The sequence below is a fragment of the Populus nigra genome, chromosome 1, assembly GCF_951802175.1.
Source record: "Populus nigra chromosome 1, ddPopNigr1.1, whole genome shotgun sequence".
Taxonomy (NCBI): Eukaryota; Viridiplantae; Streptophyta; class Magnoliopsida; order Malpighiales; family Salicaceae; genus Populus; species Populus nigra.
The window spans coordinates 4,972,981-4,989,538 of NC_084852.1; the positions used below are offsets into that span (position 1 = coordinate 4,972,981).

The 16,558-nt window shown below is 32.9% G+C and overlaps 1 protein-coding gene and 1 pseudogene across 2 annotated transcripts; one reads left to right on the top strand and one right to left on the bottom strand.

The window, feature by feature from the left end:
* Positions 1-1,500: 1,500 nt before the first annotated feature.
* On the top strand, positions 1,501-2,482 carry LOC133677383 (serine/threonine-protein phosphatase 7 long form homolog; annotated as a pseudogene).
* Positions 2,483-12,087: 9,605 nt separating this feature from the next.
* Positions 12,088-13,179, bottom strand: LOC133700994 (uncharacterized). Of its 2 annotated transcripts, none has more exons than XM_062124753.1 (3): positions 12,925-13,179; positions 12,500-12,768; positions 12,088-12,313 (listed from the first exon to the last, which is right to left on the bottom strand). In XM_062124753.1, exons 1-3 carry the CDS (start codon positions 12,988-12,990, stop codon positions 12,265-12,267), a joined length of 384 nt encoding a protein of 127 aa, XP_061980737.1. In that variant the 5' UTR covers positions 12,991-13,179; the 3' UTR covers positions 12,088-12,264. The 2 variants fall into 2 exon arrangements, with proteins under 2 accessions (XP_061980737.1, XP_061980730.1); XM_062124746.1 differs by having other exon boundaries at positions 12,500-12,771.
* Between the last annotated feature and the right edge of the window lie 3,379 nt (positions 13,180-16,558).

The following is a 16,558-nucleotide window of genomic DNA, read 5'->3' on the forward strand; positions in this document are numbered from 1 at the left end:
AATGGAGTTTTAAAACTATGATAATAATATTTTTTATCCTTATATTGATCCCAATCAATGATTAACCCAACCCGTGAGTTGGGTTTCAAAATTATAATAATAACTATTTTTATCCTTATATTGACATGGTCAATGGTCAACCCAACCCGTAACCAGATTCTAGTCTCAGGTCGGCACCCGAGTCAGGTTTTAAAATTATGATAACTATTTTTATTTTTATGTTAACCCAGGTCAATGGTCAAACCAACCCATGACTCGTGCCTTGCCCTAGTCGACCCCCAAGTCAAGTTTTAAAACTATGATAATAATCACTTTCATTCTTATGTTGACCTGAATCAAAAGTCAACCCAACTCGTAACTCAATCCTTGTCTAGGGTTGACCTCCGAGTCAAGTTTTAAAACTATGATAATAATAATTTTTATCCTTGTATTAACCTGAGTCAATGGTTAAACCAACCCATGACCCAAACTTTATCATGGGTTGATCCCTTACTAGGATTTTAAAACTATGATAATAATCACTTTTATTCTTATGCTCACTTAGGTCAATGGTCAACCCGACCCATGACCCAGGCTTTGCCCAAAAATAATCTCAAGTCGGATTTTAAAACTATAATAATAAGCATTTTTATCTTTATATTGATCTAGGTCAATGATCAAATCGATCTGTGACCTAAACCTTACTCCAGATCAACTCTTTAATCAAGTCTTAAAACTATAATAATAATAATTTTTTTAAAAAAATTAATTTGAGTTAACTCTTGGAATTGAATAAGTTTGTCCGGTTTTTTTTTAGCAATACAAAATTTCTCCATCAAAACAATATAAAAACTGATTTATGTACTGTTATAGATGCGTCAAATAACTTTACAAAAAAAAAAATTATCCTATTGAATCCTTTTTTATCCAGCATAACGAACACTAGCTTAATACGTGACTCGCAGCAAAGCGTCGGCAATTTTGCTAGTGGTAACCAAAAGTCCAGTTAGTAAATGACTTGTTTTTTGATGCGTAAGATATGACTTTCAGCAGTAGCAGTAGAAATAAATGTAGAAATAAATAAGCAAATCCCAACGTAATTGGGAAAAAGAAGATTTTTCAACCGGCATCGGGCTGGGAATGATTGGAGCCTCCTAGTGGTGCCAAGGGCAAGGGGGTATGCTAAGAGTCGTTTGCTTTTTTCCTTCAGTCTATGTTTTACTTGTAAGGCCATAAACTCTTTTTAGTTTGATCACCATTTTCATATGGATCGCCCAGCACGCAGAATCCATGGTACTTGCTACTATTTTCAGTGCTTCATCTGCATAAAAAAAAAATGGAATCCGATTCCTTGCCTCTCAGTTCCTGGATGTATTTCACTACCATCTTTTTCCTTCAACTTTTCCATCTTTTTCATAGTTCTCTTTCCCTTCTTGAATCATTATGGCAGAGGGACAAGAAGTGTGGTATTCTATTTAAGAAGCAAGAGATGAGAATATGGTTTCAAAAGATGGGATTCACACTGTGAGAATTGCTAGGTTTCTCAAGCCACTTGTTCAGAGTGTCAACCAAGGTTCCTCACATTCCATTGTAGTCTGGAATTTTCTCCGAGAACAGGCAGAAATGGCCATCAGATGTTCTGTTGAAAGGCTGGAGCATGCCCCAGAAACAATGGGAAGAATGCTTGGATTGTCTAGCCAAAGATCACGGTTCCATTTGGAACCAAAGTGGTATATGTGATGCAATGATCAGTTCTAGATATGAGCTTCGTTGTCACGAGGATGTAATATTTGGGCTCTTGGAATACTGGTGTCCTGAAACCAATACTCTTGTTTTCCCATGGGGAGAGGCAACCATTACTCTTGAAGATATCGTGAATCTTGTTGGGCTTCCTGTTCTTCGTGAGCCGTTGACAAAGCCTCTTGCGGGGGATTCGGTGAAAATTGAAGAAGAGATGAGGAACATCGAAAGGAAATGTGTCGGAGCAAGTTGAAGAAAGCCCACCATGGGTCTTGGCTCAAGCATTTTATGAACAATGTGAGTACGAGCATATAGGGTTTTTGCACTACGGTTGTCAAGTTTTGTCTTGCCTTCTCTTCCTGAACATACCATTCAAAAGCATGATTTTGCAGTTGCCATCCATTTGTCTGAAGTGACCAAGATTGCACTAGCTCCTGCTGTGCTCGCAAGTCTTTATAAAAACTTAAGATTGTTGAAAGAACAGGCTGCTGCTGCTGCTTCGGGTTCTATTACCGTTTCAGGTCCCCTGCAAATAGTTCAGCAATGGGCTTATGAGAGGTTCCCACTTCTGGGACCTCAGTGTCCTAATCTACTTGAACATGGTGAGCCGAGGGCTGCTAGATGGCACAAACTGAATTGTAATATCAGTCTGCCACTAACCAGATCAGTCCTGAAAGTGCCTGACAATTTTAAATGGCTTCCATATGCCGATAATTTGGACAAGCGGCACCATTCATCGTGTTACAAAGAAGATGATCTATGATTCACAAGAACCAATACTAAGGGTAAGAGCTACAAAACTGCCCACTTGGAGAACCTTTTTGAATGGTTTGACTCATAATTTAAAGAACGCTAACTTTGTTAATGACATGCATTGATAGGACTGGACAATTCATTTAGATCCTGTTTCCTAGAAATTTCTTTTAATTAGTTTTTATTTAGAAAATGAGTTATTAAAAGTGAATTATTTTTTTATATTTGATAATGTCATAAAAAATAAGTTGATAAATATTTTTTTATATTTGATTATGTAATGGAAAATGAGTTGGAAAATAACTTATTAATGTTTTATTTTTTTTAAGTTTATTAAAATAATAAAAAATAAATTTTAGAAATTGAAAAGTTGAATGAGAATGAAATTGAAAAAAAATCTAATTTCATAAATTATCTGAAATAAAGTAAATGACATTCAAAATAACGGAGATCAAATTTAACAGATAAAAAAATTAAAAGATGATGAAATTAAAATAATAATAATAATAATTTCATAAATTATTTCAAATAAAAACAAGTGAAAATAAAAAGAATGAGAACCAAATTTGATAGATAAAATATTTCAATTAAAAAAATAATAAGAAAAAAACAAATAACAGTCACAAAAATAAAGACCAAAGTTAATATAAAAATCAAATTAAATCAAATTCTAAAGGATAAAATTAAAAAAAATCAAAATAAAATATTTATAAATCAAAAGTTTAAGGACCAAATTTGATATAATCAGCAAATAATATGATATTTCTAAATTTTTCATAATTTTTGAAAAGTATTTTCCATCCAAAATAAAAGAAAAATACTTTTTTTGAAACCAAACTAAATTTTTTTTACTGAAAAGTGTTTTTTATTAATTAATTTTTCTAATGAAAAACAAACATAAAAAAATTTAAAAAATAATCTTTAAAAAACTATTTTACATGAAACAAACAGTTTTAGTGTTAAAAAATAAAAATAAATATTGCTGTAAGAAAACACATACTGCTGGGCTTACTTTTTGGGTCAATGCAGAAAGAAGTAAGCACGAGTGCACGACTTGGAATACAGTCCTGCCAGTGTCATGGCTACATTGGAAAGAAAATACACATGGCTGCTCTTCCTTTTTATTAAATTAAAATAAAAACTAAATGTACTGGTTAAAAATAAGACTTAATAAGTCTGTTTGAAAGTGTGGTTATAGTTATTTTTTAAAATATTTTTTATTTGAAAATATATTAAAATAATATTTTTTAAAAATTATTTTTGATATCAGCACATTAAAATGATCTAAAAATATTAATTCAAAGTAAAAAAAATAAAAACAATTAAATTTTTTAAAAAATATTTTTAAAATATAAAAATAAACAGAGAATATATGTGAATTCAAACCGTGATCGAGCTTGCTTGATTCTGCATCTTCTCTGGTCATTGTTTCTCCCTTCTCTTTTTCTTCGCGGTTGCTTGCATGCTCTGGCTTCTCTTCTTTTCCCGTTGTGCCTTTTTTCCCCTTTCTTTGTGATGTGTTTGGTATATTTTTATGGCCTTTTTAGCTGTCTGGTTGCTTTGGTTGTGCATTAAAAGCGCTGTCCAGAACATGTGTTCATGAACCATGATTGCCTTTTCAGGCTATGGGAGGCTGACTCTTAATTTTGGAATTCTCGCAATGTTTTTCTAGGAATGGCAGTTAGATTAGACAGTTTGCTAACAGTTCTTCTGTATTATGTATTACATTCATCTTCTCTTAGTTTATGTTTGTTTGTACGTATTAATGTTGGGCATTGACTAGTTAAATAATTTATAATAATTTAGTTTTTAATAAATTATTCAAAATTATGTAATAAATTTTTAAACAATTCTAAATCTATATAATGGGATTCTAAATGTTAAATTAATCTAGATTAATACAAAAGAAATACAAACATATAAGAGAAGGAGACTGAAATTCTCATTAATCTGTTTATTCTAAAGTTCTCAAATTAACCTAAATACAAAGAGATTATAAATAGGTTAAATTGAAAATATTATTTTACCCTTAATAAATAAAACAGAAGTTAATGTATTATTTAACATCTCTCCTCAAACTTACGATGCGACAACTACAAGCATAGAGAGTTTGCCAACTAGAAAAGAAAAATGAGAGATGGAATGCGACTTAGTAAAGAAATCTACAATCTGCAAGGAAGAAGGAACAAAAGGCAAAGTAATGGTGTCATGCTTGAGATGATGACGAGTAAGATGACAATCGATCTCAATGTACTTAGTTCACTCATGAAAAACCGAGTTGTGAGTAATCAAAATAGAACTTTGGTTGTCACAATATATAGGAGTAGGATGAGAAAGGATAACTCTCATATCAGCAAGTAACCAACGTAAACCAAACAATCTCCTTGGTAGTAAATGTCATAGCACGATATTTTGTTTCATTTGAGGATTGAGAAACAATAGATTGTTTCTTGCTCTTTCAAGATATTAGAATCACTTAGAAAGATACAGAAACTTGTAACAGACTTGCGATCTGTGAGATCACTACCATGATCAACATCAGAGTATGCACGCAGCTCCGAGGAAGAGGTGGATGAAAGTAAAAGACTTTGAAACATTGTACCCCGAAGATATCACAAAATATGAAGAACAACTGCTCAATAAACAGTAGTAGGAGAAGAAACAAACTGACTAACAACATGAACAACATATGTAATATCTGGACGAGTAATGGTGAGATATATCAAGCTCCCAATAATAGTATGGTATAAAGTAGGATCTGTCAAAGGTATACCATCAGAAGAAGAATACCTTGTGTTAACCTCAACAGAAGTAACTATAGTCTTGTTATCAGTAAGTCTAGCCCGCTCAAGAATATCTGCAATATATTTTGATTGAGAAATAAGATAACCTCTAGGTGAAGAAGCTGCCTCAATACCTAGAAAATATCAAAGATAACTCAAATCCTTCATTTCAAATTGTCTAGCCAACTTTGTCTTCAAAATTAAAATATTATCAATGTCATCACCAATAATAATCACGTCATCAATATACAAAGATAAAATGATACGACCTGCATCAGTGCACTTAATAAAAAGAGCATAATCATGACTACTACAAACAAATCCAGGAGCCGAGATCACAACAAAGAATTTCTCAAACCAAGCACAAGGTGCTTGTTTGAGATCATATAATACTTTCTTAAGCTTACAAACATTCCTAGAGTCATGTGAAACACTAGGAGAGGACACCATATAAACTTTTCTTGAAGATCTCCATTCAAGAAGGCATTTTTAATATCAAGTTGGGAGATATACCACTGACAAATCAAAGCTACTGTAATAAGAGTATGAATAGTAGTTATTTTTGCAACAAGGGCAAATGTCTCCTCATAATCCAAACCATACTATTGAGAGAATCCTTTTGCAACCAATTTAGCTTTGTATCGCTCAATAGACCCATCAGAATTAGTCTTGATCTTATACACCGAACGACAACCAACAATATTCTTACCAGGAGGTAGAGGAACCACATCCCAAGTATATGTCTTATGGAAAGCAGAAAGTTCCTCATCCATAATTTGCTGTCAAAAGGATCAAGAATTATCTTTTTATAGGAAAATGGCCCAGAAAGACAATGAATAGAAGCTATAAAGGAACTAAATGATAAAAAATAATAGGAATAAGCAAAGTCTGGTAGTTTTGTGGATTTATGAATGCGTATGGATTGGCGTAGAGGTGGATCCATAATCTCAGACGAAGCTTAGGGGGCTGTAGATGAGAATGGAACTTCAGGTGTGCCAGAGAGTAAAGTGTCGGTACCTGCAGGATGATGAGTACAAATTGATCGAACATGGGAATGAGTACCTGAGGTACTAGGAGCCTGATATGATAAACTACCAGAATTCTTAGAAGAAGGATTTATACGAATAATATCATATCTAATCAAGGTATGAGTAGTTGATGGAATAGAAAAGAAAGGTATATGCTCAAGAAAGACAACAAGATGAGACACATAAAGTTTCTGAGTTATTGAATTAAAACAATGATACCCTTTTTTATCTTCACCATAACCCAGAAAGACACAAATAGCAGATCGAGAGGACAATTTACTGCATTCTACATGAGGACAAAAAACAAAACAAGTACAATCAAAAACTCTAAAGGAGAAATAATAGGACATGCCCATATAACAAAATGAGACAACCCGAACTATAAGACGATGAAATTGTATTAATCAAACTTACAACAGTAAGGACAACTTCCCCCCTAAAACTTACTAGGAATAGAAGCAGACAATAAGAGAGAACGAGTAGTTTTGATAATGTGTCTATATTTTCTTTCAGCAACTCTATTTTTCTGAGTATCTATACATGAAGTTTGATGGATGGTTCCATCTAAGGCAAACAACTGACAAAAGTTATTAGAGGTGTATTCTCCACCCAAATCATACCTAAAGCATTTGATTACAACAGAATGTTGAGTTTTGACAAGAGCTTGAAAGGATGCATATATCTCAAAGAATTTAGAACGATGTTTCATTAAATAAACCCAACAATAACGAATATGATCATCAATAAAAGAAACATAATATCGAGACCCTCTTTTTATGAAAACAGGAGAAGGTTTTCATACGTCAGAATGAATCAAGTCAAATGGTGAAGAAGAAACAAAAATACTTCAATTAAAAGGAAAAGCGGAAAATTTTACCAGTTTACATCTACTACAATCAGAAATGTCACAGGTTTTCAAATTTCCTAAAGCTCCTATGGATGCCAAAAATCTCAAACAAGAAGACGAAACATGACCTAGATGAGAATGCCATAAATAAAAACAAGAAGATAAAAGACTCGAATGAAAAGAAGAAAAATCAACAGTAGTAGTAGTAGTAGTAATTTGCACTTTTAACTCATCCAAAATGTATAGTTCATTCTCCCTACGGCATGTCCCAATCAGCTTCTGAGACTGCAGATCATGTACACAACAAAAAGAACCAGAAAACATGACTAAATAATCACCAGAATCACATAATTGGCCAACAGAAGCAAGATTAAATTTGAGGTATGGAATAAGTTAAACATTAGAAGGAGACAGGTGAGGTGTGACAACAGAACCAACACCTCCTAATGGCATGGGAGTGCCATCAGCAGTCATAACAGGAATGGAAGGTGAAGGGGACATAAAGGTCAAAGATAAAGAATCTGGAGACATATGATGTGAAGCACCAGAATCTAAGACCCATTTAGAATGTGACATACCTGAGGAACTATGAGACAACTAACCTATGAAAGTTGAAACGGACATTACTTATGGTTGTAAGGAGAGAAACTTATGAAATTGCTCAGCCAGAGTACTAGGATTTGTGATAGAGCCTAATGAAGATATTGTTGCAGTATTGTGGTGAGGTGGTCTATAACCCTAAGGTGGTCTATGAGCATTAGATTATGACTGACTGTCATGCTTCCAAGCCTGATTTTGTTGTCTTAACTTGGGATATTGGGCCTTCCAATGACCTTTCGGCTTACAGAAACTGCATTCGTCAGAGCCAACTTTTGTGTAAGGCTTATTCGGATGATTAGAGAATGACTTAAAAGGTACTGTTAGTACAGAAAGATTCAAAGAAGAAAGAATTTTGTTTTCAGAATAAGACTGAAGACATATTTTTTCAGCTAATAACTCACTGACAACAGAGTCAACAGAAGGCAGTGAAGAACAATGCAGAATTGAACCCTTAAGTCCTTCAAAATCACTACGAAGTGCTGTTAAAAACTGTATCAATTGTTGTTGCTCTCTACGCTCAATATAGGCACCACATGCCTTTAATTCTGTCAATTCTGTAAGAGCCAATTGATCCCAAAGATCTGTCATAGCAGAATAAAACTCCTGAATACTCATATTCTTCTGATGAATAGCTCGTATGTTATCCTCTAACTGATACTGCTTTGCAAAATTTGATTGCGTGAATAACTTTTGCAGATGATCCCAAACCCCCTTTGTTGTCTCATACTTCGCTAACTACGTACCTATGAAATGCTCAACAGAATTGTTGATCCAAGTAATCATCTTTGCATTGTTTGTTTCCCATGTATATATCATAACAACATCCCCCTCCTTAGTATTTTTGGGTATCACATAAGTTCCACTAACATATCCCCTCATCTTCTTACCATTAAGGAAATTCTTCATTGCATAACTCCAGTACGAATAATTTTTTTCATCCAATCTCACACTCACAGACTGAAGTGAATCATCTCTTTCGGTAGCCATAATTAACAAACAAAAAGAACCAGAACGCAAAAACAGTGAAAGACAAAGTACCAGATTGCAGAAACTGAATAGATATCGCAGAAACTAAACAAATATCTTCTTGAAATTATACAATTCCTCCAAAACACAGCATAAGTTACAGAAACTGAACGCAAATATCAAATTAAAGAAGCTGAAGGAAAGATGAAATACCAGATTTTGCATAAACGGAAGATAAAATATCACTCCAAAAAATTTGGATCCGCGAAAGCTATGTTCGGGATTAAACCTTATTTCATAAAAGAAATACGAACATAAAAGAGAAGAAGATTGAAATTCTCATTAACTGTTTATTTTAAAGTGTTCAAGTTAATCTAAATTCAAAAATATTATATATAGATTAAACTAAAAATATTATTCTATCTTTAATAAATAAAATAAAAATAAAAATATTATTTAACACTAAATACACTCAATAGTGTTATGATATTTTTGAAACCAACAGTTGTGTTGACTCCAACAAGAAAAGGGGGATGGTACTATTTCCCTTTCCCTTTTAGTTTATACTGTTCCTATTTTATTTAGCCATGATCGAGTTGCTTAAGCTCCTATCCTTTCAATTTTTCATCGCTTTCCATGTTTTTTGGTTTGTTAAGGGGGGTGCTGAGCTTCTTTCTTGCTACTTTTCATATCAACTAGCATATGATATGTGTCAGAGAGGATTTATCTGACTTTTTTTCCCCCAGAAGTTTGTTTATTTTCATGGTTAGCTGCGTTTGCGAGTTCCCTGCTCTCCTATTTCTAATTTTTCTAGCCTTTCTTTCACTGGGTTTCATACTTTTTTGCAGGGTGGTGGTTCTTTTTGGTTTCAGCCATGATAGTTTGCCTCAGTCTCGTAAATAAATGTGTATCAGAGCATCTTCGTAACCAAATTAAGATCCATCTCTCTTATGTTTTTCTGCATATACTTTTCGCCCACCATGCCTGCCAGAAATTTAAGATAAGTAGGCATTAATTCTCTTCGCTTTGCCTTTTCAGCACCATGATCTGTTCAAAAGCAACATGATTATCATTCTTCCGATTATATATGGAAAACCTCGGCTTCTGTTGTATTCAAGAGAATCGACCCAAGGTTCACAGCAGAATCAACTTCCTGTTTTTATCAGAATAAAAGGCCAATCCCAGATATAGATTTTTGGTTGCATGATTTTGCCATGAACACAGAGAAATGATCCCATAGCAAGGCTAGACATTATCTCACTTTGTTTTGAAACTCAACCAGGACAAATTAAGGGTTTCTCTTTCGAAAACCATTGACTTGAGAGGTGGGTTTTTCAATCCCTTTCTGTCATACTTTGGAACTATACAGAAAGAAATTCAACAAAGATAAGAAGACACTGATAGCACATCTAGTGGCCATTAAACAGCAATATATCTGAAGGCCAAAAATCAATATACTTTGTGAGCACGTCTGCTGTCCATTAAACTTGGATTCTTTCCTACTTCGCTGGTTTGCTAATGCGGCTACGCCACTGCTTTTGCTTTGCAATCACACTCTTTGTTATCTGCCCGACGTCTCTTCTTGCTGTGACTATGCGCCGAAAATTGCTGTTTCATATTCTAACGCTACACAGTTTGCTACGCAGAAAAAAACCATATTCAAGTCATGATAATTCAAGTCAAGCCGGGTAGCTTGATTAACGTGACTTAAAATAACAATTTTTTAAAAAAAACAAACTAATTTTAAAAACAATCAGAAAAAAAATTTTAAATCATGATAAACTCATAAAAATAAATATGATAAAAGCCATGAAATTCAAAACTTAATAACTTAATGTTGAAGGACTATATAAAAAAAATTCAAATTAAAAAAAACCTGAATAATCCTAGGTTAACCGGACAAGTCCACAACCTAAAATATATAAACAGGACATAAAGAAAAGCGGGAAAAACCATGAAACTCAAGGCCTAATGAGTTAAATGATGAAATTAAAAAAATAATCAGTTTTTACAAAAAAGCATAAAAATAATAAATTGGGCTAATCCTTGAATCTAGTGACCTGATTTATGAGATCGAGATTAGCCTATAGAAGAAAAACATTAAAAAATCACTAAGCAAAATCCCTAATCATCCAGAATTAAAAATCAAAACAAATAGCAATTAAAATACTGAGAATTAAATTTGACATAAAAACTAAATGGATAAAACAACAAAGGACTAAAATAAAACAAATTTAAAAAACAACCATAAAAAAATAGGGATTAAAATTGAATACAAAAATTAAATAAAATAAAATAATGATGGACAAAATTGAAATAAAAAATCAAGAAAATGATAAAGATAAAAAATATAACAATAAAAAAAATGAGGACCTAATTATAATTAAATGAAATGAAATACTAATGGACGAAATTGAAAAACAATTAAAGCTCAAAATGCATTAAAAGCAAAAGCAAACAATAATAAAAACAATGAAGACTAAAATAGATAGAAACAAATCGGAAGACACAATTGATTTTTGAAAGAGATGACATGAATTTCTAGATAAAGAAAGAAAAAAAATAGAAGAAAAAAAAAATATTCACGGGGGCTCAATTGCACCTCCTTCTTGAACAAGCATTCCACCACCGCAAAGAAGATGACCCGTCATTTTAAACGTCGTCGTTGACAATGACATTTGATCACCGAAATGCGCCACACATACCACCCAAATAAAGTGGGTACCTCCAACTTTTTTTAAAATCTTTTTTCTATATATAGTCAAAGACTTAATTGCCTCTCGTCCAAATGCATAATTACAAAACAACTATATTGAAAAGACCTAAATGCCCTCAAACATAAATTCTATCATTTGTTTTTTAATTTTATGGGCAATATAGCAGTTTTACAATGCATTCAAAGTAGAAAGCGATCATTAAGCTCTTCTTCCCGGTTTTAAATTTTATTACTTCTTAAAGTGTTCAAGTCATTACACAATTTATTTACCCCATTAGAAACGTTAATGACTAATGGATTATATATAAAACATCTTCTAACCCCTAAAATCAAGCTAAAATAGGTTAAATGTAAGTGCGCGGTGAAAGGGCATGAGCTCTTTTAGTTTTTTTTTTTCTGCAGCTAGTTGAATTACGATTTGTTCTGCACATTTGGCTTTGCATTTGAGACTTGAACAATGCCTGCTACGTTTCTTTAACAGAAAGCTAGCATTGTTTAACCTCCATGCTTCAGGTATTTTTTTTCATTTTGTTTAATTATGTCTGCCTATCTTCTTCTTCTTCTTTGATTACCTCAGGTTATACTCAACCGAATGCTTATACCGTTTATATAACAACCGGTGGCATCGCCTGGCAATTCACATAGCATGTTCTATAACGCAAAACATTCAACTCGGAACAGAGAACGCAAATCCTTTATCAAATGAAAACTTCATCAAAGGAAGAAGGATATTAAGGGAAGACTAATGCCAATACATATCTAGATTTAGGACTGATGATTTCATTTTAATAAGAAAAGACTATCAGGAGTCACTTCAAAGGCAAACTGCTCGTTGTTTCCCATGATCATTAGTCAGCCAACCAGGCCTGCCTTCCCTTGTTCCTGCTTTTCCATTTCCTCGCTGGCAACACAACGAATAGGAAACACAATGATGGAGAGAAAAATAATTATCAACAGTGCATCTTGATTCTTTTATTTTGAGTTCGTTAACTTGTGTTTCCCTCGATAGCTAGCATTAGCAAGATTAATTATGAAATCCGATATCCCAAAAATTAAGAAAAGAAATGGCGAAGGGAATTTAACCAACCGGAGGAGCCCAGTAAGGTGATCAGCATGGGCAAAGTTGTTGTCTTCACGGGCTTTCAAGATGCTAAACATTAGGTCGATCCTGGTTTGGTTGTAATCACTCTGCTTGGCTATGTTCATCGTCTCCTCTTTGAGCCTGCGGCATTCAGATCCTATCTCTTCAAACTTTTGTCTTATTTCTCGTTGCCCTTCTCTTATGCGTTTTTGTCCCTCACCGATCTCTACCATATCTGTTTTCAATCGTTCCATCGTTTCCCTCCTCTCTCTGTTCTTCTTAATATATATATATATAAGAATAATAATTATTTTTAATTTCTGGGAATAAGGACATGATATATAGCAACAACCAGTCAAGAAACAACAAACAAGCATTAAGAATACTCTTTTTAAGAAAAACATAGAAATATAACTAGATTTGATTCGTACCCATTGTTTCCTGTGTTTGGACTTGGAAACACTGCGGCTCGGGGCTAAAGGCTTGATCGAATCCATAGTTGCAGACACCCGTATTGACTGACTTCCTCCTTTCTATTGAAATTGAAAGTTGTGTTTACAATGACATCGGCTCTTCACATTAGCAGTTTATTTATACAGAGGATTCCGATCTGTAATCAATATCACATTATCACCTCTTCCGCCCGCTCGAGCTTGGTACATTCTCGCGTGGAATCGCACGATAACGCAAATTTAATGTTTATTTAAATGGGAGGTCGCTTTAATATTTTTTTATTTTATTTTAAAGATGTGATTTATATTTAAAAGATATTGTACTATTAAAAAAAAATCATTACATCTCCAAATTAAATATACTTTTGGACCAGCCCATCCCTCGTTGGCCTATATATATATATATATAAACAATTATTTTTTTTAATAACTTTTATAAATATTTAAATTTATTTTTTATAGGTAAAACAGATCTAATTTAATAACCAATAATAAATTTAGTTGTAGTAAAAATCTTCAATTATTGTTGTTATTTTCATATTATCCATTCCAGAATTATATATTACTCTCTTTAGAATTGAAAAATATTACGGTGATTGTTTATCATAATAATCTTTATTATTTTTTGTTATTATAATGTTTTTATAAAATTATTATAGTTTCAATTAAATATTATAATATTTAGTTAATGTTTAATTTTATAAATTTTTATTTTTATTATTATATATTTTAAAAAATAAAATTGTTAAACTGTTGAAGATACCACTAACAAATTTTTTGATAGGTTTCTATAAATATTAAATTGATTTTAATATTTTAAAAAAATCTCTATTAAAAAAAATTATATCAAAATACAAACTTCAAATCAAGTCAAATCAAATCTTGTCAGAATCGGTGGGCAGAACAGATAACGCCTAGTAGACTCTGCGTTGGGTCCAGCACACCTCATTTGTCTGCACACTGTGATAACTTCACGCCATGCTGCAATGGTTACTATATTTATTTCTTTTATCCTTTTAACCTTCTCAAAATCCATTCTGAAAAGACACCAAACAAGTTAGAAGCGAATACATTAAGATGTGAAGACTGGCATCGAAGAGCTTCCGAGGAGTCATATTCAACTTCATTGGGGGGGGGGTGGGGTAGTGACGCCATGCCTGACAGTCCAAAGCTCTACTACCATGTTAGCCAACAGAAGAAGAGAAGCCAGAAATTCAATCTCCCGGGTGGTCATGAAAAGCTTAAAGCCCAAACAGTACTTTCATCTGCTTCATTTTTGAAAACCAAACTTGAGTTGCTAACATAACTACCAAAGCAAATAAAATCAAGCAAATCATTCTCACGAAGAAGGCTAGCTAGGTTAACAATTTAGTCTTAATCTTGCTGCTTTTATTCGTGTGATCATCTGCTCAAGCTCTTCAACAAAAGCTTCAAGCTCTATGCAATCTCAGGTCTGTTAATTAGAGCATTCACCAACACAACCCTGAAGATCTTCGTCGGTTCCGAATTGCATTGCAACCCTATGCGGTAAATACTGTTCTGAACAGCCACCTCCACCCAGCATTGAAACCCAGACGCATCGAGCAAATGCCATTAATTCGTCATTCAAATAAGAACCAACAGTCGCCCACATTTCTTTTTCTCCATAAAACTTGAGGAAATCCCAGTTTTCCAGAGCTAAAACTCTCTTTATCCGAGTCTAGAACCAACGAAACATTAATTCTCAACTTCATGTTTCAATTTATCCCACCCAGCCAACCTAGGGTACCCACTCTTCATCAGATTAGGCTCCGGCCGCTGCAGTTTTTTTAACCTCTTCCAAACCCGAACCTCAACTAATTGCATTGACGACCAAATCTTAACTGTTAAACCATCATATTTTCCCTGTGGAACCCCCAACAAGGTTGACTCTGCGATTTTCCCTTTTTCAACCAAGTCATATCTCTATAAATGCTGGAAAGAACAGCAGTCAGCAGGTGCAAGTGCAATTCTATTACCTCTAGCGACATGAATTACAATAGAGAAAACAAGTTAAATGCTTCATGCTAAATCTCGCTGCCACTATCCATGAATTTCCTCATTCACGACAGATTACTGGCCTTCTTAGCAGGTGTCCTTGTCATTTCTACGGTTGCAGTCTGGAAAACTGGAACTTCTCATTACAATACGATATTAATTTCTCCATCCAGAATTTTGATGCTTGTTCTTCTCGCTAATCTGATTGTTGTACTTCATCTTCATCTTCATCTTCCCTTGCATCTTCTTTTTTAATCTTAACCCTAGATTTCACCATGTTTTCCTTGAAAAAAGCTGGTTGTCGAAGAGCAGCGCCAGAAAAGTAGATGCTTTATAATTTTGAAAAGTTGTGTTTACAATGACAAGGGTTCTTCACAATATCAGTTAATTTATACAGAGGATTCAGATCTGTAATCAATCTACGATGGTATAAAAAGTTGTGTTTTCCGCCCGCTCGAGCTTGGTAGATTTCTCGCGTGTAATCGCACGATAACGCCAGAAATTTGGACCCGTCCATTCCTCGTGGGCCTGCCTATATATATATATATAAAAGTAAAGAAACAGTTACTAGATGTAGTAGCTACTTTACAATTTAATTTAAAAGAAGTTTTTAAGAAGTTTTTATTCTATATTTAAAAAATATTATATTATTTTTTAAAATTAAAAAAAAAATTATTCCATATTAAAAAAACATAATTTTTTTCTTATGAATATAAAATATATATACGAAAGGATTTCAAATCTCACATTGAAAAAATAATTCTTTTCTTGAAAACCTAGAGTATATATATATTAAAAAGTTTTAAATTCCACATTGAAAAAATATTATGTTATTTTTTTAAGTTAAAGTATTTAAACTAAAAAGTTTGTTATCCCACTTTAAAAAAACAAAATATTTTTCTTATGAACATAAAGTATATATATGAAAGGACTTCAAATCTCATATTGAAAAAAACAAATTTTTTTTTCGAAACATAAAATATATATGCTAAAGGGTTTCAAATCTCATATTAAAAAAATAACCTTTTACTTAGGAATATAAAGTATATATACTAAAAGATTTCAAATTCCACATTGAAAAAACATAATTTTTTTTCTAGTGAACATAAAGTATATATACGAAAGAGTTTGAAATCCCACAACGAAAAAATAACATTTTTTTTATGAACATAGAGCATATACTAATTAAAGGGATTCAAATCCCACATTGAAAAAAGAAAATATTTTTCTAGTATTTATATAGTGAACTTTAAAAAGTGTTAATAACCAACTAAAAAAATATGAAAAAAAAAGAAATATAGAAGAAAAACTACATTTGAAAAAAAAAAACACTAGGTCTCACCCGGATCATGGGTCACCCACGTTTTGCAAAGTCATTGCGCCGGCCAGTCTTTTAACAAATCCAAATCAGTCCAGCCACCGGGTTGACTGGGTTTAATAACTATCCCAAATTCATTCCTTTTCATATACAGACCGGTTATAACTCAATGATAAATATGTATAACGGATTCTACTTTTAATGAAAATCTTGAATTATTATTTTTGTTTGTGCTTGACCATCGTAATAATCTTATTTTCAAAAAAAAAATTTAAGTTA